General features: G+C 34.6%; 1 protein-coding gene across 1 annotated transcript; it reads right to left on the bottom strand.

Annotated features, from left to right (window-relative positions):
* Positions 1-114: 114 nt before the first annotated feature.
* LOC132712919 (glycylpeptide N-tetradecanoyltransferase 2-like) lies at positions 115-23,084 on the bottom strand. Its single transcript, XM_060695354.1, has 14 exons — positions 22,941-23,084; positions 16,005-16,188; positions 14,020-14,169; positions 12,517-12,652; positions 11,627-11,751; positions 10,209-10,300; positions 9,486-9,602; positions 6,717-6,887; positions 4,793-4,901; positions 2,577-2,648; positions 1,842-1,940; positions 972-1,052; positions 334-475; positions 115-212 (listed from the first exon to the last, which is right to left on the bottom strand). Exons 1-14 carry the CDS (start codon positions 23,039-23,041, stop codon positions 115-117), a joined length of 1,677 nt encoding a protein of 558 aa, XP_060551337.1. The 5' UTR covers positions 23,042-23,084.
* Positions 23,085-23,338: the final 254 nt, after the last annotated feature.

Raw genomic sequence — 23,338 nt, forward strand, 5'->3', positions numbered from 1 at the left:
GTTCAATTCATTAAAACCAGTCTAAAATAGTTCAATTCATTAAAACAAGACTTCAGTGAATTCCTTTACTGAAAATAGTTCATCACTGATGCCCATATTACTTAAGATTATTCCTCACCCGGCTTGAACCAACTGTGGATAACCTATACCACCAGTACAGAGCCAGGCCAGTCTGCATATTTGTACATTTAGACCAGGCTCTATGCTGTTGCCTGACCAAAATCAAAAATTCATTTTTGATATCCCCAAAAATTGATAATTGCCAGTTCCAAAAATAGTGTCAGGAGAAGTATATAAATTACATTTAGCAGGTTATGCTGATGAATAGTATACCAACCTGGTTTGGTTCCATTTGACTACATCTCCAGTTATACAAATAATATTGTAAATTGCCATCCCCAATGCCAAACTTGAGTTTCTCCAAGAATGTTTTGTTCTGCATTAAGTCCAGGGCATTAAAGACATCAAACCCAGTCTGAAAGAGTTCAAATTCATTAAAGCCAGTCTGAAAGAGTTCAATTCATTAAAACCAGTCTGAAAGAGTTCAATTCATTAAAACCAGTCTGAAATAGTTCGGAACATGTCATATGTTTAAGCCAATCAAACATTGAAACCAGTCTATAAAACCTACATAGAAATCAGACTAAGTAGCTGCATACATTAAAACCCGTCTGAAATTGTTACACTATTACATTGAAACAAGAACGGTTTTTGAAATAGTTTGTCATAATCAAGACCACTAAGAAATAGTTTACATTTACTGAAACAAGTCTGAATCATTTAAAATACATTGAAACAATTCTGAACAAGTAAAATACATTGACACCCTTGTAAGATAGTAACACACATTGAAACAAGTCAAAAATAGTTGAAAATACATTACTACAAGCCAGTCTAAATTAGATTTAAACTCGTCTTAAATGCATGTGTTATCAACATTTAAATCAACGTCGAAGAGTCTGAAAAAAAACAGCCGGAGTGCGTGCCCTTTCACCAGTTTGAAGGGTACAAAAAGTGTAGAAACTTACAAAATCTGTAATAACTCCATTGTTCTGAAATGTAATAGTGAATAATTCAAGCAAAGTTTGATGCCAGTATTTTGTTTATGACGGTTTCACTTATTTAGAGTATGTTAACTAATATCAATTAAGAAGTATTTTAACAGTCACTGGAGTTGCGTTCACAAAATTTCTACATAGTTTATACTGAAAAAATCAACAAAGGGCCATAATTCTGTTAAATTTGGTCGCAGCAAAAATTTCTTCCTTTACTACCATCTACACATTAAGGTTGTTAATCCCTGGAAGTTTAAGCAAAATCTGCCATCTGGTTTAAGAGGAGTTGCGTTCACCGGACAGACGGACGGACACTCGGACGGACAAGTGCAACGCTATATGCTCCCACTCTGTGGGGGCATAAAAATCTGAATCCCTAAAGAAGGCCTAAAATGATAAAATTCAAAATGTTGCAGTCTGTTAGATTAAGCATGTTTATAAATGGTAGAGATCATTGCAAGTTACTATCACACCCCCTTTAACTAATTCTAACCAATGTTTACAACATTACAATTTGATTTCTTTTCTTGTGTATTACATCACATTAATACACTATAGATCATATGGCCACTTTCCAGCATTACTGTTGGAGGAAAACCTCTGATGCCCCTCTGTGCATTATTATAGGCACAAACAGGCACCTGGGTATTCTAGCTAGCAGGAAAACATCCCCACATGCAAGAATCCAAGCTCGAATCTACAGCCATGAGAGGCAAGTGGTTTGAAGTCAAAAGACCTTAAACAATTGGTCACAGATGACCCCTTAACAATTTGATGTCAGCTTACCTCAACTACATAGCTATCAATAATCCCTTTTCTCGGAATAAACCAGTGACGGAATTCCTCCTCTGTGAATACTGGGGCCAGATCTAAACCTAACAAATACTGAAAAACAAAAACAAAATTGTAATCAAACCAGTCAAATACTGAAAATCATAAAATATCAAAACCAGTCAAATGCTGAAAATCATAAAATATCAAAACCAGTCAAATACTGAAAATCATAAAATATCAAAACCAGTCAAATACTGAAAACCAGAATATATCAAATTCAGCCAAATATTGAAAACCAGAAAAAATACCAAAATCAGTCAAATAATGAAAACCAGAAAATAACAAAACTAGTCAAATGCTGTAAATAAATAAAGATGATTTTAGCTTTACTGGTGGAGGAAGATCTCAGGTGCCACTCTGTACATTATTTCAGGCACATACGGGCACCTAAGTAGAACCACCAATGTCCTATAAAATAGCTTTCTCAAATTTAGAATACGACAATGCTTGCATGGCTTGAACCTACAAGGCAAGTGTGAGGCAAGTGGTTTGATGACAACAAACTTAACTGCTCGACCACAAATGCCCCTTTCTAAGATACTTAAAGAATACTTAAAACAGTCAGCAGATGTAATTTTCTAGCATAATTATGACAATTTTTTCCTACCATGTAACAGGCTAATGTAAAGTTCATTTCAAAATCCTTTTTAAATTATATCAATCATTGTGATCGTGTGATGTACTCACTTTAGAAAGAAGTTTGAAAGTGTCTGTAACATCAGCTGGAGTGAATGGGCGGAATCCTGGAACCTTTGTGGTCTGTAACAGAGAAAATCATTTCAAAATAACACAGTTTTTAGAAGTGTCGGGCAAATAGATGGCGACAAGCCCAAAATCAACGCAGCAAGCCCCCGTATCCACTAATTTTCAGATATCTCATTCCGATTAATCAGCAATTTTGCATGAAACCCTAGATAATTATCCTTAGCAGTGTTCTTGAATTTTGTATCAACACATCATTCTATTAAAAACATGAGTACAAGCTTTTAACATAAACTGTTAAGTAAATAGCTCCATAGCTCAAATTAAACCAGTCAAAGTTGACTGCTCAGGTAAATAACACAAAGTCAGCCCTTTCTCTTAAAGCGGCACGCCTCCAGATTCATGCTAATTTTCATGAAAATTTTGAAAATGTGTTTAAAAGTATTATTCAGTGAAATAACCAAAAGGAAGCAATTTACACGATATTAATGGCACTTACAACCCACGTAAATTACTAAAAGAGGACAAAATATGCAAAACTATCCCTTACTGCGTTAGTAACGCAGTAGAAATAGTTATAAATACTGAAAAATCGGTCATTAATCGCACATAACATGTAACTTATTACTAGAACTTTGAATCTTTACACTTTTCCTAAAATCTTAGTACATTTATCTCAGGTTTGATTTTATTGAAATATTTTCGCTCATCTGGAGGCGTGCAGCTTTAATTCATAATGAATTATTTAAATATTTGTATTTAAAATATTTAACTTTTTTTACAAGTTACAACTAACTTCTTTTTTACAATGTTAAACACACATGCATTTTATGAATACACAATTATTTGTTCTAAGTTCGATGATTATTTCCAGAATGTAAATTCTCCAAATTTAAACAGATCTGTGTCGGCGCCAAGTGTTATGCACTTTTACACAGGACTTAAGGTTTACTTAGTCTTTCATCTGAAATACTGTTTAGTAGGGATGGCAACGAGTAACCGGCTAACCGAGTACTCGATCGAACGTCCGAATATCGGTTAACAAAATTGATAATCGATGACTCGGAAAAAAAAAATATTTCTACTTTTTGCGATTTAGAAAGATTAGTTCAGAAATTCGGAAATGTACACGTATCTATATAAATACTTGTTAAATGCAATCAAAACATCCTTGCAGAGGTGTGAAAATGATATCGTAAATTTAACTAGACGATCAGCAGTTTGACACGCGTATGGGATTGAACACAGTCCTGTGTCGTTTACGTCATTCGGCCTCTTATGATATTTAAACACCTTTAAATATTAGACAGTTTGTAGCCGAAACTTGTTAATTATAAAAACGTAAATATATACGGAATATTATGTTGTGCTACGAGCAGCGGTGGAAAAATTAATATCTCGCGAGACCGAAGGTCGAGCGAAATATCAATTTTCCAACATTGCGAGTAGAAAAATGCATAGGCTCAGAAAGCTTCTAAAACATAATTTTCTTTTTATTATATACCTTTTCGTTTTAATTATAAATGATTTTCATTATACTACACTATAAGAAATTTCAGAAAATGAAATGTAGCTGTCAAGAAGCAAATTTATGACCGACGGATGAATACGTAATTTTTGCAAAACCGGCCACGCCTTTTATAATTTTGGTTTCCGTTTTAAATGCTACATTTAAACAAAGCTAAGATCGGAACCAATGTCAAAAATAGTCCAGCACTTCCATATAATTATGGTACCGTATGTGTCAATTTCTATAATTATAATTTCTATCCGTTAATTGAAGCGTATTTGCATTTGCGCTTCAAGTTCATCCTGTATTTTAGGGAGAAAATTTATAGGTATATAAGAAATGCTGTCATTGACATTTCTTATGTTTATATTTATATATTTCTTGCAGTCCTATTTATAGTTACGAATTCTATGAATTAAAATAGAAAACGAAAGTAGCATACAGACGGTGTTGATATTGATTGTGTGATAAAACTTTAAAGATCATTAAAAATCATCCGAGTAACCGAGTACTCGATCGGAAAAATGACCGAGTACTCGAGTATTGATTTTGGTATTCGTTGCCATCCCTACTGTTTAGTCATTCTAATCAATGTAGATGGGGATCAAACTTGCAATCTCTTGACTTTGTGGTCGTTCAATATGCTGTCCCATAATATTTTGAAAATGTAGGGTTGTTTAAAAGCACTTACATCTGGTAATTTGTACAGTTTCAGCGTGCGCTGCATAGTCATGTTTCTGGTTAAATGTGAAAACTTCACTTCAATCAACTTCTTTGGATTTAACGATCTGTGCCAGTATCTATAAATAGAACATTTGCTAAATCTGACATCTTTTACACTTATCTATTTTATTTAGTTTATATTTTATAAGATTGAAAAATATGTTTGTCAGAAACAGAAAAAGAATTTTATTCAGTGAATTATATAGTAAGGTTTTCTGATTAAAGTTTAAATTGGAAAATAAGACTGAAACAGGGATTTTGGAAACCCATTATCAGTTAGTAAGGAAGTAGCCATAAACAAAACAATTTAAAACAAGAGGGCCACGATGGCCTGAGTCACTCACCAGAAACAACTGCTTTTCAGTGTTGGAATGTCAATATATTCTAATATTAAATTTGAGCATAGAATATGTTTAAACAATAATTTGAAGAAATGCCATGACCTGGGGCATTTAAGCTTTAGCTTAAACGGGGCTAATCAAATTAATATAAAAAAACTTGATAAAAGAGTACCCAAGAATGCTACAGACAAAGTTTGGTGATCATCCATCAATTGGTTCTGTAGAAATAGACATTTAAAGGTATTTCTATTTTTAGCTTTTGCGGCCCCTAAAAAGGGGCAAATCAAAATAATATTAGCAAACTTGATAAAAGACTACCCAAGAATGCTACAGACAAAGTTTGGTGATCATCCATCCATTAGTTCTCTAGAAATAGACATTTAAAGGTATTTCTATTTCTAGCTTTTGCGGCCCCTAAAAGGGGCCAATCACATTAATATGAGCAAACTTGATAAAACACTACCCAAGAGAATGCTACTGACAAAGTTTGGTGATCATCCATCAATTAGTTCTGTAGGAGATGATGTTTAAAGGTTTTTCTATTTTTAGCCCTAGAGACCCCTTAAAGGGGCCAATCAAAATAATATTAGCAAACTTGATAAAAGACTACCCAAGAATGCTACAGACAAAGTTTGGTGATCATCCATCAATTAGTTCTGTAGGAGAAGATGTTTAAAGGTTTTTCTATTTTTAGCCCTAGAGACCCCTAAAAGGGGCCAATCAAAATAATATTAGCAAACTTGATAAAAGACTACCCAAGAATGCTACAGACAAAGTTTGGTGATCATCCATCAATTAGTTCTGTAGAAATAGACGTTTAAAGGTTCTCTATTTTGAGCTTTAGCGGTCCCTAAAAGGGGCCAATCAAATTCATATGAGCAAAGTTGATAAAAGACTACCCAAGAATGCTACATACAAAGTTTGGTGATCATCCATCCATTAGTTCTGTAGAAGAAGATGTTTAAAGGTTTTTCTATTTTTAGCCCTGAAGACCCCTAAAAGGGGCCAATTGGAATGACATGAGCAAATTCAAGTGTGACTGTCACAAGGATGCTACAGACCAAATTTGAAGTAAATCTGTCCAGTAGTTTCAGAGAAGAAGACGATTGTTGACGCATGACGACTGACGATGGACGCCGGAGCATCCCCCTTTGATACTAATAGCTCACCCTGAGCCTTCGGCTCTGGTGAGCTAAAAAGCCCTGATTGAACTTAATCCTCTTAAATGCTTGCAATTAAACCAACTTTTATATAAAATGGTTGAAATAATTGAAGGGGAAGCAAATAAAGTATTTCAAAACTCAGTTTCTGGCGCAATCCACATATGCACCAAGTTAAAATTTCTACAAAACAGTATGGAAAGATGCATGCCTTTTCGAAAACCCTGGAACAGTATACAGCCAGTCATGCCTGCACAAAACAGCAGTCTTGTCAGATTTTATAATTTTCGACAATTTTGATACAGAAACCCCTTTAATGAACAGCCCTTAACTCAAAGCAAGACAAATCCATTACACAAAATACATCAGTATAAACATTATAATCACTCACCTACAACAAGCAACTGGTTTAGGTAATACCACTCCGGCCGTGTAAACTGCCTGAAACAGTCCTTTCAGGTGAACACGTCTAGTAATCTCGCGAATCAAAACTGGTGCAACGCGCTTTGATCGTAGCTTCTTGTGAACACACAGAAAATTAATTTCTACCATATGCTTATCTCTGAAAAATAAAATACATCGATTCATCAGATGCCACTTTTGCGAGTCCGTAAAAATCGTATTGCATTGCTGTGCATTCATTTTCATCCATCATATGCCTTATACATACATAGCTTTATGACGCGGTAAATGATAACGTAATAAGCGTGTCAATGAACAAGAGGGCCATGATGGCCCTGAGGTCGCTCACCTGTATATAGGCCCCTAGAGCTGGGCCAGTTTAAACCCCAGGGCTTTTATTTGAACAAACTTGGAAGACATCCATTAGAAGATGTTTCATGATGTTAAGTTTTTACTACACACATATAATGAAAAACAATGACCTCCGCCCACCCCCCTTTGGCAGGGCCAATTTTAACCCAAGGGCTTTTATTTGAACAAAGTTGGTAGACACTCACAAAAAGATGTTTCCTGCTTAACAATCTAACCTCTAGCTCATTGGGTTTTTTAAAAGAAGATTTTTTAAGTTTTTACTGTACACATATAGTTAAAAACAATGACACCTCTGGGGCGGGGCCAGTTTTAACCCCAGGGCTTTTATTTGAACAAACTTTGTAGACACTTACTAGAAGATGTTTCATGCTTAATATCTAAACTCTAGCTATTTGGGTTTTTTCAAAGAAGATTTTTAAGTTTATGCCATACACATATAAGGAAAATCAATGACCCCCATGGCGGGGCCAATTTTGACCCCAGGGCTTTCATTTGAACAAACTTTGTAGACACTCACTAGAAGATGTGTCATGCTTGATATCTAAACTCTAGCTATTTGGGTTTTTTCAAAGAAGATTTTTTAAGTTTTTGCTATACACATATAAGGAAAATCAATGACCCCGGGGCGGGGCCAATTTTCACCCCAGCGTTTATTTGAACAAACTTTGTAGACACCCATTAGAACATGTTTCATGCTAAATATCTTAGCTCTAGCTCTTTTTGTTCTTTAAAAGAAGATTTTTAAAGTTTTTACTATATGCATAAAGGGAAAATCAATGACCCCCTGGGGCGGGGCCATTTTTGACCCCAGGGCTTTTATTTGAACAAACTTGGTAGACACTTACTAGAACATGTTTCATGCTAAATATCTTAGCTCTAGCTCTATGGGTTCTTTAAAAGAAGATTTTTTAAGTTTTTACTATATGCATATAGGGAAATCAATGACCCCCTGGGGCGGGGCCAATTTTGACCCCAGGGCTTTTATTTGAACAAACTTGGTAGACACTTAGGCCTAAAAAAAAAAAATGTTGTGTTTCCGGTGGCCCGACCGACCCTATTTTTTAGCGCCGACCCAAAGTTTTTTATCGATGTACAAAAAAAAAATGGCGCCCGTACCAACCGTACCGAAGACGAGTTTTAGTATTGCGAGTCGACAACGATGTGAGGCACAGACGATTCGGGTTCCAATTACGTATTAACGCGCACCGGCTAATATGGCGGCACAACAAGCAGCCGAAGTGTCACTGCTGGCGATTTTCTTTAAAAATAAGATCATAGTTTGGCAAAATAGGAAATCAAATTAATAGACCACAGCAAAACAGCTCAAAACATTTTTCGGACGTGCATGGTCATGTTAAGAGTGATAATATTAAAATTGAAGCCAGTTGTTTTGTAAGAATAAAAAAAATGAAAACGAAAGTCGAGTCATGCCATTGGTAAAATTTATTTCAAAATAAAATATTGAAGACTAGGTTTGGTAGTCTAACATTTTAAGTACTTTTATATGCTATAGAATATAATTTAAAGTACATATAATCCGTATCTGACATATCTACAATCGTTGATTGACTAAAAAAAAAAAAAAAAAAAAAAAAAGTCCGACCTACCGACCCTACTTTTTTTCGCCTCGCCACCAGAAACACATCAATTTTTTTTTTAGGCCTTATTAGAAGATGTTTCATGCTAAATATCTTAGCTCTAGCTTTATGGGTTCTTTAAAAGAAAATTTTTTAAGTTTTTACTATATGCATATAGGGAAAATCAATGACCCCCTGGGGCGGGGCCAATTTTGACCCCAGGGTTTTTATTTGAACAAACTTGGTAGACACTCACTAGAAGATGTTTCATGCCAAATATCTAAGCTCTAGCTCTTTTAGTTTTTTAAAAGAAGATATTTAAAGTTTTTTCTTTCGCTTGCCATGGCAACCAGAGTTCTGCATGGAATTAAATTCTTTTAACAAGTTTTAAAGATGACCACCAAAGGAACATTCCTGTGAAGTTTGGATGAAATTGGCTTAGTGGTTTATGAGGAGATGTCATTTAAAGTAAAAGTTTACAAACGGACGGACGCCGGACGGACGGACGCCGGACGAAAAGCGATCACATAAGCTCACCCTGTCACTTTGTGACAGGTGAGCTAAAAAGTGAATCTTTTTTACTGTCAAAGTTCTTATTTTGGATATGTGAAAAAAAGAATAAAAGAATATTGTATTCATGTAGGTTCATTACTAAGTTTCTTGCACTTGTGAATAAAATAATATGTTATGTATAATCAAAATGAAAAGTATTACTTATTATCTAAGCATTATCAGAGTGGCCGCTAAACCCGACAAACTGTAAGGCAGAGCTCTACTGTATTGTCTTTTACTTAGATCATAACACTTACTTGTCGTATATTTTAATGTGAGCAGGAACAGCACTTATAAACCCGACTAACTTGCCACTCTTGATTACCCTCACACCACAGTGCCAATCTTTTAACCAGCCTGGTGGTTGTAACGCCCTGTGAAACAAAATCAATCAATAAAAATTAATATTTGTTCAGCAATATTATCTTCTTTTTCTGGGACAAAAAACCACTAAATAAATCTCCGGTGAGATTTGGAGACCTTATGTTTCAGTAATAAAATAAATACTGCTTTCTTTTTGTAGAGCTTAATTTGTTTGTTTGTTTCATTTAACGCCTTTTCCCCAACAGTATTTCAGTCATATAGGCGGGTAGTTTCCTAACCATCGTACCTGGAGAGTAACACCAGTACTAGACTACCTTCCTCTACGCTAAACTACCAAAGCATCTCCCAGGGATCAAACCCTTGCCAGAGAGGTAACTGGATTAGAAGTCATCGACTCTAACTCCTCGACCACGGAGGCAGTTTGTAGAGCTTAAAGTCACAATGACACAGTAGATGTCATATGGCAACTATTGGTGGGACCACCTTGGCAGCTCCTCTATTATATTGTACCAGAAACAAGCAGGCACCAGAATAGCCAGTTAACCTCCTGTAAGCACTGAATAGCTTCCTCACATTTTTTTTGGGCTACGTTTTAAGTTGCACCAATATAGTATAAGACATTCCAGCTTTATATTGTACAGTAAAAATCAACTTACCATTGTAAGAATTCTGGAGAGTAATCAAATCTAAACATGTTGTCATCATCTTCTACATAATTCTCATTTAATAATGTGTACAGCTCTTTTAACTATAATCAACAGAAAATTTATAATTCATTAGCATAATTATGAATTAAAAGATTTCATTATTTTCCTGAAACTATAATATTAGGTACATAAATCTTTACCCTGCTGGCGGCACACAATTCTACCCATTGGACCAGTGTAGACCACAATTGGGCAATACATCATTCTCTGCTGCATGAACGTGATCTGCACCGTTCAAATTAACTGTCTGTACATACTTTAAAATTTTCCCAATAAATGATGAATGGATTTGTTAAGAATTAAAGATGGACATGTTGATCTAAAATACTTAGTGTGGTAAGAGTTAATAGTATTGTACAATAAATACGGAATATTATGTTGTAGTAGCTTTCTGAGGCTTTGTATTTTGCTACGAGCAGCGGTGGAAAATTGATATCTCGCGAGACCGAAGGTCGAGCAAGATATCAATTTTCCAATGTTGCGAGTAGAAAAATACATAGCCTCAGAAAGTTACTACAAAATAATTTTCCTTTTATTATATACCTTTTCGTTTTATTCAGAAAATGAAATGTAGTTGTCAAGAAATAAATTCATGACTGACGGATGAATACGTAATTCTTGGAAAACCGGCCACGCCTTTAATAATTTAGGTTCCAGTTTCCAAATGCAACGTCATACAAAGCTAAGATCGGAACCAACGTCAAAAATAGTCTGACACTTCCATATATGGAACCGTATTTGTCACTAACATAATACGGAAATTTCTATTTGTTGAAGCTTATTTTCGCTTTAAGATTTGCGTGTATTTTAGAGAGAAAATTTATAGGTATATAATAAAGAAATATAGCCTGACATTACACTGAAATGGACTAGGGGGATATTTGCCTCAGATCTTATTCAATTATAAATAAAAAAGTCTATTGGTCTTTTTTTCTTTTTTCTCTGTTTATTTTCTTTCACGGCACTCAAATAAGTAGAACCCAATGCCTGCAGATGAGCCAAAATATTTCAAGAAAATCAAACTTGAGAAAAATGTGCTAAGATTTTAAGAAAAATAAAATGATTCAAGATTCAAGTAATAATTTACAGGTACTAATTTAACAGTATTATTCTCCACATTTCTACTTCTTTACTAATGCAGTAAGGGCTATTTTTGTATATACTGACTTTTTTTGCAATTCATGTGGATTGAATGTGTCATTTACAAAGTATAAATCATTTTCTCCATTCACATCACAATATTGTACTTTTCAATATATTTTTTTCTAAATTTTTATGAAAATTTGCATGAAACTGAAAGTCAAGCTTTAAAAAAAAAAACATTAAAAATTGAAAAAAAAAAAATTTTTTTTAAAAATACTACTTACAATAAGAGGGTCACTAATATCAAGGGTATCCCATCTAAATCCTTGAGGCAATGAATATGTGTCTTGTCGGATTTCATCAGTTGGTTTATCTTGTTCTATCTCCTCATTTCCTTGTACTTTCTCGTCTGAAATATGAAATTTTTCAACTTCTATCTCACACTGAGAAACTGGGCTTTTTAAGGGCCGAGGCCAGGTTAAACTCATCTCCTTTCCAAAAAGTATAAATTTCTATATTTCTAAACGTAAGTTTGAATATAGAAATCAACTCCAGTTTCAATTTAAAAATGTAATTATTTTATTTGAAAAATGTACAACTTTTTGACTCAAAAGTCTTCATCAAGTATACTTTGTTTACAGGAAATGACGTCAACGTCATATGACGTCAAGGACAACGACGTCAAAATGTAATACATAATTTGGCGTATAAATGTAATATGTAGGATCTTTCTAAACAAAATTTCCTTCAACAAAAAAAGCAATATTTTTGGATTCATTGTTTCTTAATAACCCATTATGCCGCAGAAATGCTTTCGTATTTAGTTATCAAAAGCTTTTTGATATTGGTATACTTTTATAGTATCCATAAAGTTATTCATTGGCCAACTACATAAACCATCTTTTTCATCTGTTGCTTTTTGGCAATAAGTACAGTTATAGTGAATTAGTATTTTGTATGGAAGTCAAAATACTGCTTTATGTACATTTTGTTATTTCTAAGACAAATTATTTCACATTTACTCCCTAAGTGGAGGCATCAAAAGCACTGAGGGAAAAAAGGTACCCTGGTAAAAAAAAGTGTTGTCGCTAGGACAGCACGCCTAAACCGTCGCATGACGTTTTCAGGTTACCATTTTTACCTTTTTTATCTAAACATTCTTTTAAACACTTACTAATTCTTGGCACTGGTTGAGTTTCCCAAAATTGGTATCTTTTCTTGGCAGCTTCGTCCATGCTTTTTGGTGCGGCCCCTGCCACCATAGATAACATTTCTAGTTCCTTTACTGTCTTCTGTATCTGAGCACGACTCTAGAAAACACAGAATCCAAATGTTACCATGTATAAATTTATCTAATATTCATATTTATTTTACCTTGTTCTTATTATACAGGTTTTTCTACTCCTACAGAAACTAGAGAGCTATCACTAAAGGGGTGATACATACCCCTACCAGTAACCTTAAAAAATACAGTCGAACTTCGTTCGCTCGAACTCGGAGGGCCTGTGCACATTTGTTCGAGAGATCGGTAGTTCGAGCCAACCGAGGTTGAACTATTATTACGTTGATCAAATGCCTAAAGGTTTTCTAGCATACATCGATCTGATGATAAATACGTCAATATAATTGTTTGTTAGGACATCTGTTTGTCAAATATGTTATATTCAGAATTATTAGTATTAACGGTATGTTGTGTTAATCTATATTCATGCATATTGTAATTGGTTGAGTTCGATTGGGCAATCAGACCAAACTTGTTGACCAATGTTCAAAATATATTTATATGTTTATAATGGGATTAATTTAATTTTAAAAGATAAATTAATGAAATATTTGAGAAAAAGTTTTACAGCAGCATCTATTTGTAGTCATTTACTAAAACAAACACACATACAAGTATCATTCTATAAATAGATAAACACTGTTACAATTCACGTTACGTTCACACTACGGTTGTAATTAAAGCCGTACGGGTAAACGTTATTCTTTACTGACTTTTGCATATTTTACTTATAACAAGTTATTTTCTTTTTATCGTTACCATAAACGGCAAATCAACAATATTTCGTAACAAACAAATCGGTTACAACACCTCTTATTTTATATCAATTAACCTTAATTGCCTTTGTCACGATCACGAGGTGTTAAAAACATGTGTCGCCAACGGTCATTAATTTAGGACATGTCGACTTGTCTTTTTGTGTTCGACTGAAAAGGTGTGATTTTCACTATATTTCTTCCGAAGGGACCAGAGATCATGTTCGAGAGTTCGAGCGATCGGTGTTCGAGCGATCCGAGGTAGAACAATATATATTATATAGGAATTTCACCGGGACTGGGCGATGAGTTCGAGCGAAGGGAGGTATTCGAGCGATCAGAGTTCAAGCGAACGAAGTTTAACTGTAAGTAGTCTGAAGAAAACTTGATCTCAACCTATTATAATTATTTACGATGTTTCATCCATGTACTAACAATTATTACAATGTACTGCCTATCTTCCAGAAGTAATTTTTTTGTTTTCTGTTCTTTCAGCAATATCTGACTGTTTCTGTGTCATAATCAACCTATATCACCTTTAATTTTTGCAATGGACTTGCCCTGCTTTGAAACTGGACCTGTCCATTGTTATTAATGGGGACTTTTGTTATAAATGGGGATTTTGAAATGAAATATTTACCAAAGCAGGTACAGCAGGCTGCGCTTTATCCCCTGAAGCTTTTTCCTCATCTACAGTCTTAGTTTCCTTCCCTCTTGGGGTGTATTCCATCTGTGACCCCTGACCTTCCGTATCAGCCTCAGCACCAGACCCAGACATATGATTCATATCCTGTAAAATCAAAAGAATATCTTCATATATGTGTACCAGCAGATTTTTTTTTCTTTAAGCAGCATGCCTCCAGATTCATGCTAATTTTCATGAACATTTTGAAACTGATTTTACATGTAAGATATTGTAAAGTGAAAAAAGAAAGTAATTTACACTTAAAAGTCAAGAAGAGGTTACAATTGCCCTGTATGTGTTAATCACAGAACTATAGTGAGTAAATATAATGATAAATCAGCCATTAGTCACACATATCATAATACATTTTTCTCAAGTTTGATTTTTTGATCTGGAGGCATGCAGCTGTAATCCGTGACACTAAAAATGTCTGAAATTAATTTCTTAGCTTGTTGCTCCGAGACAGACACAGGACTGTAGTTGATATGCGATTGGTGTTACTACTTGAATCCTACTATTTCTAAATTAACTGCGCCTTTTACACACCAGCAAAGCACAAATTTCTTGTTAGGAATTTAGAGAATTCCATTTATACTGGATTAAAACAGGGTTTTAATTTATAATCTGAGGCAGCAGATGTGCCAACAAAAAACAACCAATTTGGACAAGGGTCAAAGGCATATTTTAATCTACAGGCTAAAACAAGAAACATGGCAATGCCATGAAACCAGTTTTTAATTATCTTCATTGTAGATAAATATGTTGTATTTGAAAAACAAATACAAGCAACAAACAATGTAACTATGTGCAATGTAAAACATGAATAATGTAGGAGGAATTGCCACAGAAGAAGTGTTCACTATATATTCTGTATAAGGAAAAAAAAACAAAGGGCCATAATTAGGTAAAAAATTATCCAATCACAAAACCCCCGACAATGTGCGCCAGGGCACTTGATGACAATGCTTCTGTGAAAGTTTGAACAAAATCTGTTGAGAAATGTAGGAGGAGTTCAGCATAGAAGAATTTGTTCACTATATATTGATAATTCTGTATAAGGAAAAAAAACAATCACAAAACCCCGACAATATGCGCTAGGGCACTTGATAACAAAGCTTCTGTGAAAGTTTGGTCAAAATCTGTTGAGAAATGTAGGAGAAGTTGCGCACGGTAGAAGTTGTTCACTATATATTCTGTATAAGGAAAAAAAAACAAAGGGCCATAATTAGGTCAATATTATCCAATCACAAACCCCCACAATATGCGCCAGGGCACTTAATTACAAAGCTTCTGTGAAAGTTTGGTCAAAATCTGTTGAAAAATGTAGGAGGAGTTGCGCACGAAAGAAATTGTGCACTATATATTCTATATAAGGAAAAAACAAAGGGCCATAATTAGGTCAAATATTATCAAATCGCAAAACCCCGACAATATGTCCCAGGGCACTTGATGACAAAGCTTCTGTGAAAGTTTGGTCAAAATCCGTTGAGAAATGTAGGAGGAGTTGCGCACAGAAGAAATTGTTCACTATATATTCTATATAAGGAAAAAAACAAAGGGCCATAATTAGGCCAAATATTATCCAATCGCAAAACCTGGACAATATGCGCCGGGGCACTTGATGACAAAGCTTCTGTGAAAGTTTGGTCAAAATCCGTTGAGAAATGTAGAAGGAGTTGCGCACAGAAGAAATTGTTTACGCCCCCCCCCCCCCCCCGCCTGCCGACACACCTCAATCTAATAACCAGTTTTTTTCTTCGGAAAACCTGGTTAAAAATACAACCAATTTTAACAGAATTTCAAACATTGATATGGATCACCATATGAAAACCCTGTAAATTCAACTGCCTGTAAATTCAACTGTGTCTTTAATACATGAGCAAAGCACAATTTTTTGGGAAGGAATTTAGAGAATTCCAATTATGCTGAATAATGGGTACCTCTTTTTTCTTCATTTGATGAGTATGCCCATCGTGATGATGATGGTGATGATAATGATGACTTTCGTGTCCATCTTGATCCTCGCTCATTGTCTGGCTGTCTGAATCTCCGCTTGATTTCTCAATACCTCGTGGACGCCTTAACTTTTTCTTCTTGCTCTTCTTCCTGGCTGCATCTAATACACTGAAAATTGATTTAAGAATATGAATATAATCATACTCAATCAATTATAAATGCAACAAACCCAAATCAGGGTTTCTGTTAATGGAAGTTAAGTTTTGGAGTCATTTGATCCTTGATTTTGGCTTGTGACAACTAAAATGTATTACTTTTCCTTCTTTACCTATATACTGTAATGTGACTTCTAATATCATTGATTTTGCAGTCTCTGAATTCCAAATTTTGAAACTAAATGGAAGCCCTTTCAAATGTAAGATATGATTAAGGAAAGTTCTTTTAATCTCAACATAAGAATTTTACATGTGAAAACACAGGACTTCTTCCCCTATCCCATGGGTCATAATATCGGTCAGCCCCATTCCTCATCCAAATTATGTTTTTTTTTTCCAATCCAAAAAAAATATTCCCAATCTAGAAGTTGGCAATTTGAAAGAAAAAGTACCGCATTTTCAATTTTGGTGTCGCGAAATAGCGTTACAGACTGTTTAACATACTGAGTTAAAGTTGTATCCTCAAATTAACTGAATATATTCATGTTTTGAGAATAAAAACAGGATTTGTAATTGATATCAGTTTTACATAAAAAATTGTACACATTTTAGCCTGTCCTTGTATTTTTTATATGACAGAAAAGGCTGAACAGTTTAATATTTGTTTAGGCCTAAAAAAAAAATATGTCTGTTTCGGGTAACCCGACCCTACCTATAACAAGAGGGCCATGATGGCCCTGAGGTCGCTCACCTGTATATAGGCCGGAGCGGGGCCAGTTTAAACCCCAGGGCTTTTATTTGAGCAAACTTGGAAGACACCCATTAGAAGATGTTTCATGATGTTAAGTTTTTACTACACACATATAATGAAAAACAATGACCTCCCCCCCCCTTGGCATGGCCAATTTAAACCCAAGGGCTTTTATTTGGACAAACTTGGTAGACACCAACAAAAAGATGTTTCCTGCTTAAAATCTAACCTCTAGCTCATTGGGTTTTTATAAAAGAAAGATTTTTTAAGTTTTTATTATACACATATAGTTAAAAACAATGACACCTCTGGGGCGGGGCCAGTTTTAACCCCAGGGCTTTTATTTGAACAAACTTTGTAGACACTTACTAGAAGATGTTTCATTCTTAATATCTAAACTCTAGCTTTTTGGGTTTTTTCAAAGAAGATTTTTAAGTTTTTGCCATACACATATAAGGAAAATCAATGACCCCCAGGGCGGGGCCAATTTTGACCCCAGAGCTTTTATTTGAACAAACTTTGTAGACACCAATTAGAACATGTTTCATGCTAAATATCTTAGCTCTAGCTCTTTGGGTTCTTTAACCCTTTCACTGCCATAGGGGCGGCTTAAGCTGTCCCTGTTATTTTCGGCGTATTTGCCATATGGACGGCTTTAGCCGTTTCTATAATAATAATAGTAATAATAATAAATTAATAAAAAATAATAATAAAAATAATAATAAATATAAAGAAATTATACCATCGACAATAACTATTATTATACTAACAGATTTGGAAACATATATAATTATTATAATACTAATAATAAACAATAATAATTATATTAATTAATAAATATAGTAATTTCTTAGAAAATCATCTGGCAAATAGGTGAACAATAAAACAATAACCCTCTGGCAGCGAAAGGGTTAAAAGAAGATTTTTTAAGTTTTTACTATATGCATATAGGGAAAATCAATGACCCCCTGGGGCGGGGCCAATTTTGACCCCAGGGCTTTTATTTGAACAAACTTGGTAGACACTCACTAGAAGATGTTTCATGCTTAATATCTAAACTCTAGCTATTTGGGTTTTTTCAAAGAAGATTTTTTAAGTTTTTGCTATACACATATAAGGAAAATCAATGACCCCGGGGCGGGGCCAATTTTGACCCCAGAGCTTTTATTTGAACAAACTTGGTAGACACCCATTAGAAGATGTTTCATGCTAAATATCTTAGCTCTAGCTCTTTGGGTTCTTTAAAAGAAGATTTTTTAAGTTTTTACTATATGCATATAGGGAAAATCAATGACCCCCTAGGGCGGGGCCAATTTTGACCCCAGGGCTTTTATTTGAACAAACTTTGTAGACACTCACTAGAAGATGTTTCATGCTTAATATCTAAACTCTAGCTATATGGGTTTTTTCAAAGAAGATTTTTTAAGTTTTTGCTATACACATATAAGGAAAATCAATGACCCCCGGGACTGGGCAAATTTTGACCCCAGGGCTGTTATTTGAATAAACTTGGTAGACACCAATAAGAACATGTTTCATGCTAAATATCTTAGCTCTAGCTCTTTGGGTTCTTTAAAAGAAGATTTTTTAAGTTTTTACTATATGCATATAGGGAAAATCAATGACCCCCTAGGGCGGGGCCAATTTTGACCCCAGGACTTTTATTTGAACAAACTTGGTAGACACCCATTAGAAGATGTTTCATGCTAAATATCTTAGCTCTAGCTCTTTGGGTTCTTTAAAAGAAAATTTTTTAAGTTTTTACTATAAGCATATAGGGAAAATCAATGACCCCCTAGGGCGGGGCCAATTTTGCCCCGAGGGCTTTTATTTGAACAAACTTGGTAGACACTCACTAGAAGATGTTTCATGCCAAATATCTAAGCTCTAGCTTTTTGGGTTTTTTAAAAGAAGATATTTAAAGTTTTTTCTTTTGGTTGCCATGGCAACCAGAGTTCTGCATGGAATTAAATTCTTTGAACAATTTTTAAAGGTGACCACCAAAGGAACATTCCTGTGAAGTTTGGATGAAATTGGCTTAGTGGTTTATGAGGAGATGTCATTTAAAGTAAAAGTTTACGGACGGACGCCGGACGGACGGACGCCGGACGAAAAGCGATCACAAAAGCTCACCCTGTCCCGACCCTAACTATATTTTTCCGTTTCTGAACAAAAAAAATATTCGCCGGCGAATAGAGAGTTTCAAAGGGCGGATAAATGCGAATTGAACGCTTTAGACTCTCAGATTTAGATCGGTCATTTTTAGTTATACGTGTTTTGATTGGCTCGTGCTGTATTGCGGTCCAATGAATATCACGCTATTGGAAACAAAAATTCTACATGTAGACGATATTTTTAGAAGGTAATTCCTACCGGAAATATTCTCCGGCTTCCGTTTTACATACATTGACATAGAGCGGAACGGGGACCACGCACCTGTTGCGGGAGAACACTTCCGATTTAGGAATTTCTTATACATGTAGAATTTTTCTTACAATACAGGCACATAGGACTTAGTGCCACTCGTGGAGGATAAAACCATTTAGAAGTATGTAAAATCCAGTTGTTTGCATGTGTGTTCGACTCGTTTAATCTCTTTGTTGATGTAGTATTTCAAGCGTAAATACCAGGCTACAATGTACATGTCATGACGGTCTCATCTTTTGGACCTGGGTGATTTCTGACTTTCTGGCTTTACTGTGGTAATTTACGTGTAAATAAGGATCTGTTCATAGACAGTTTTGATAGAAAAATATATATTGCATTGATTCCATGCGAAAATCCGACGAAATTACCTGCCGGTGGATAATTTTGATACCGAGAACGAACATACCCATAATTTTCGTACTCGGTTCATGCATACCCGTCAGTGAAAAAAAAAATTTTTAATTTTTTTTTTAATATATTGATATTTTATTGCATAAATAACAAGGTTAAACACATTTTAGATCAAATCAATGCCACTATTTTTTATTGCTTTTAATATTTAAAAATTTGAAAAGCTGTTTTGATATGTCCTGTGCCACACTTCAAAATGAATATTAAAACAGTAACATTAAAATGAAAAGGGTGAAAATAACACTGAAGTTACACATTTCAGCTTGATTGGAAAATTGAAAGTGTTACAATTTATTAAACCAGTTCAAGTTCAGACAGTAGATAGAGGCAAATGAGACCCTAGTCCCACTGAAAATCAAGTGCACTTGAGTATAAAGTATAACAGGGCCTTTTCACTAGTTTTGGGGAAGGCGCCCTAGCCCTTTTGTGGGGAAAAAACGCGAGATTTTCACACTTTTGGGGAAAATATCATATTTTCACACATTTCGGGGGAATATCATAATTTATTTGCATATCTTCCTCTAATCACATTTAAGGTTTACTACAGTACTAAGCTTTCTGTCCAAAAGGAGTAAAAGGACATTTTTTACAGATCAATTTATTGCCCCTTTATATTAACTCATAATTTATTTCCTATTTATAGTATTTTATGTTAGTCATGTGAAGGTTCTTGGTTTGATTCAGAGGGTACATTATTATCAGTTTACGCTGTATTACTGGCACTGATGTGCTAGGCTCGCTATTTCCAACAGTTGGGCATGTTGTGCTACTCGGACACATGGGCTTGCACTAACAAGGTCATCAATTCATCCAATTTTTAATAAACAATTACAAATGTCACTCAATCGTATTTTCTTCTTGTTCTGTGATATTGTTTACATTAGTGACATTGTATCGGTCGCCATATTGTCGTAACAAATCACATGTGCACTAAAAAATAAGGCAGCAGGGATTTCCTATGCTGTTTTAAGAAAGTTGCAAACTCAGACTCAGGCTCTGAGTTAACATCAATTGTATTAAATCAAGGTATCCCTCTATTAGGTTATTGAATTATTAGCATTCCTTGGACAAAACAATTATCTATTTTTAAACTAGAAAGTTTGTTTACAAGTTTTATTCTTCAGTTAAAGGGGAAATATTTGCCAGAAGGGGAATTTTAGACTGTTTTTTGGGGAAAAAAGGTAGTAATTTGGCTTGGGGAAGTAGCCTGATACAGGCTACAGCAAAGAAGGGTAAAAAGGCCCTGTATAGCCACAGGTCATATATACATAGCTATTCTGGAGACCTGCAAAGCTTTTCCCGGTTTTTCCAGTATAGTTTTCATCCTTTTTTCGCATACTGAAACAAATTTTTAGCCAAACTTGGAGTCTGACTCTGTACTGTGCATCATTTTGTTTCATACCGTCACAAATGTATCCCATTTTCCATGTGTTATTGAGACCTAGTCTTTGCTTTTTTTCAGATGGGCCATGGACACTATTAGACGACACTTTGAATGACATCTACGAAATGCCAATTCATCAAAAAGCTTGGCTATTGTCTTTGATATGTTGATATACATGTAAATAAATAGTATTTGACTGACAAGGGTGTCATTTTACAAATAGAAGTGTTTGCACTTTTTATGTGAACCAGTGTATCAAAAGTGCAATTCAGAATTATAGATTTTGTTAAATTGTATCATAGTGTCAAAATATAAACTTTGTAATACTGTAAGAGCTACAAGATGTTAGCACTACAACTGATAATTCAATGAAATGTGCAGTATTTAATGCATGAATATCAAATAGTGAAAAACAGAATAAGTCTTGATTTTTTAACTAAAACTTTGAAAGCCAGATCACAGCATGTCATTTTAGCTCTTTTATTGTGCTTAACTCCTACCATGCAACCAATGTAGACTCAGATCAGCAGAATTGCAACCATGCAAGCTGATGAGAATCTGCAATGTTTGCTGTTCAGGTTAGAGTCAAACTTTAAAATAGTGACTGTAGCAAACAAACATCAAAATTAACACATGTTTGGGTATATTGTCTTTATTCAATATTGAAATAACATTAAATGGCATTAAAGCTATGGAGATTTTAATCAGAATTATTGTTTATATGATAAAATATGATAATACAAAGTCAGGCAATGTCAGTAGTGTAGGAAAGACTGCCATGTGCAAGAAAACACTCTGAACTTTCGACAGATTTTGAAAAAAAAATATAAAAAAATCCCTACCTACCCTACCTAGCAATTTTGGGAAGGTTACCCTAAACAAACATTTTTTTTTTTTTTGGCCTTACATTTATTTTAACAATTGTAACACTTTGAATGCTAGCATATTTTCCAAAACTGAATCAGCAAATTTCTTGATAACCTTTTTTCCCAAATTGGAAAATTTTACGACAAAAACTTTCCAAATTTGCCATGTGGCATTTTCCCAGAATAGAGGAAAAAAAGGCCTGAAACAGGAAAAAAGATTTGAAAAACAAATCTTAAGTTTGCTTCTTGCTTCTTAACATTTATTAAAATCTCACTCCCTTCCCCACCCTCAGGGGCCACCCAACCACCCATTTTGTGTCTTGTCTATCACTCCAAGCAGTTTATCAAGCACGCACACAGATGATACATGCATTCCAGCTCAGAAATCTAAATTATGGTGTAAATGTTATCCCTAGAACTCTCAGAACTTGTATTGGTTGGGCAGGAATATGTTTCGCAGTCTTTACTTTATAATTAATTACGACTATAGTAAGCGGAATTTTTTCTAACTTTCTGGAAATGGTTATAACTTTTATAACAAGTTTTATTATTTTAAAAGAAGGATGCCCTATCTGTGTTTAAATGTTTAAAGTATTTTATTGACAGCTGTCAGGGACGGATCAAGCCGAGGGCTGGGTTTGACACCCAAGTTTCTGTGTTCGACATAATTTGTTCCATTTCCTTCTATATTAACAACAAACATGTGTATCTTTTATTAATTGAAATGATCACCATGAAGCATTCTCTAAATAGAATAATTCTTTTCCATTATGTACTATCTTCTTTATTCGTTCGTATCGACATGCCCGATCGCGAAAAAAAATGTTTGGAAATCTCGAAACGTCAAGTAAACAGGCACTATGTATGCACTTTTGGATTAGTTATTGACTATTTAAATAGCTGAAGGTTAAAGAAAAATGTATCACCCATCGTCTGCAGTGTCGTCATTTTCAACATCACCGTCTATAGCATCAGGATCTCCGTCCTGATCTGAGCTCAACTCGTACAGTGAATCGCCATCCGCCATGCTTGTTGTGTGACTGGTTCCCAAATATCTTAATGGACTGGTTTTGTTGATTATTAACCCAATTATTGATAAATACAGGTATCATTATTGGAAAAATCTAAATACTATATTTGGGACTATATTTGATTTTTATTTCTATGATTTTAAAGATCAATATCCAATTCAATTTGCAAACTGAACAATCACGTAACATTGATAAAAGACACCGTACTTTACTGTTTGGCTAAGTTTTCTGGTGAGCCGCGCGCATACTGTATTTTCTTGTGATCGTGAACGTCAATAAACAAGTTAAGAAAG

The sequence above is a fragment of the Ruditapes philippinarum genome, unplaced genomic scaffold, assembly GCF_026571515.1.
Source record: "Ruditapes philippinarum isolate M1 unplaced genomic scaffold, ASM2657151v2 ctg313_1_1_1_1, whole genome shotgun sequence".
Taxonomy (NCBI): Eukaryota; Metazoa; Mollusca; class Bivalvia; order Venerida; family Veneridae; genus Ruditapes; species Ruditapes philippinarum.

Coding starts and splice junctions, on each gene's coding strand:
- LOC132712919 (XM_060695354.1), bottom strand. CDS start 23,041: ATGGCGGATGGCGATTCACTGTACGAGTTGAGCTCAGATCAGGACGGA. Junction 2,649..4,792: donor AACTGTACAAATTACCAGAT/GTAAGTGCTTTT, acceptor TCTCTGTTACAG/ACCACAAAGGTTCCAGGATT. Junction 1,053..1,841: donor TTGATAGCTATGTAGTTGAG/GTAAGCTGACAT, acceptor ATTACATTTCAG/AACAATGGAGTTATTACAGA.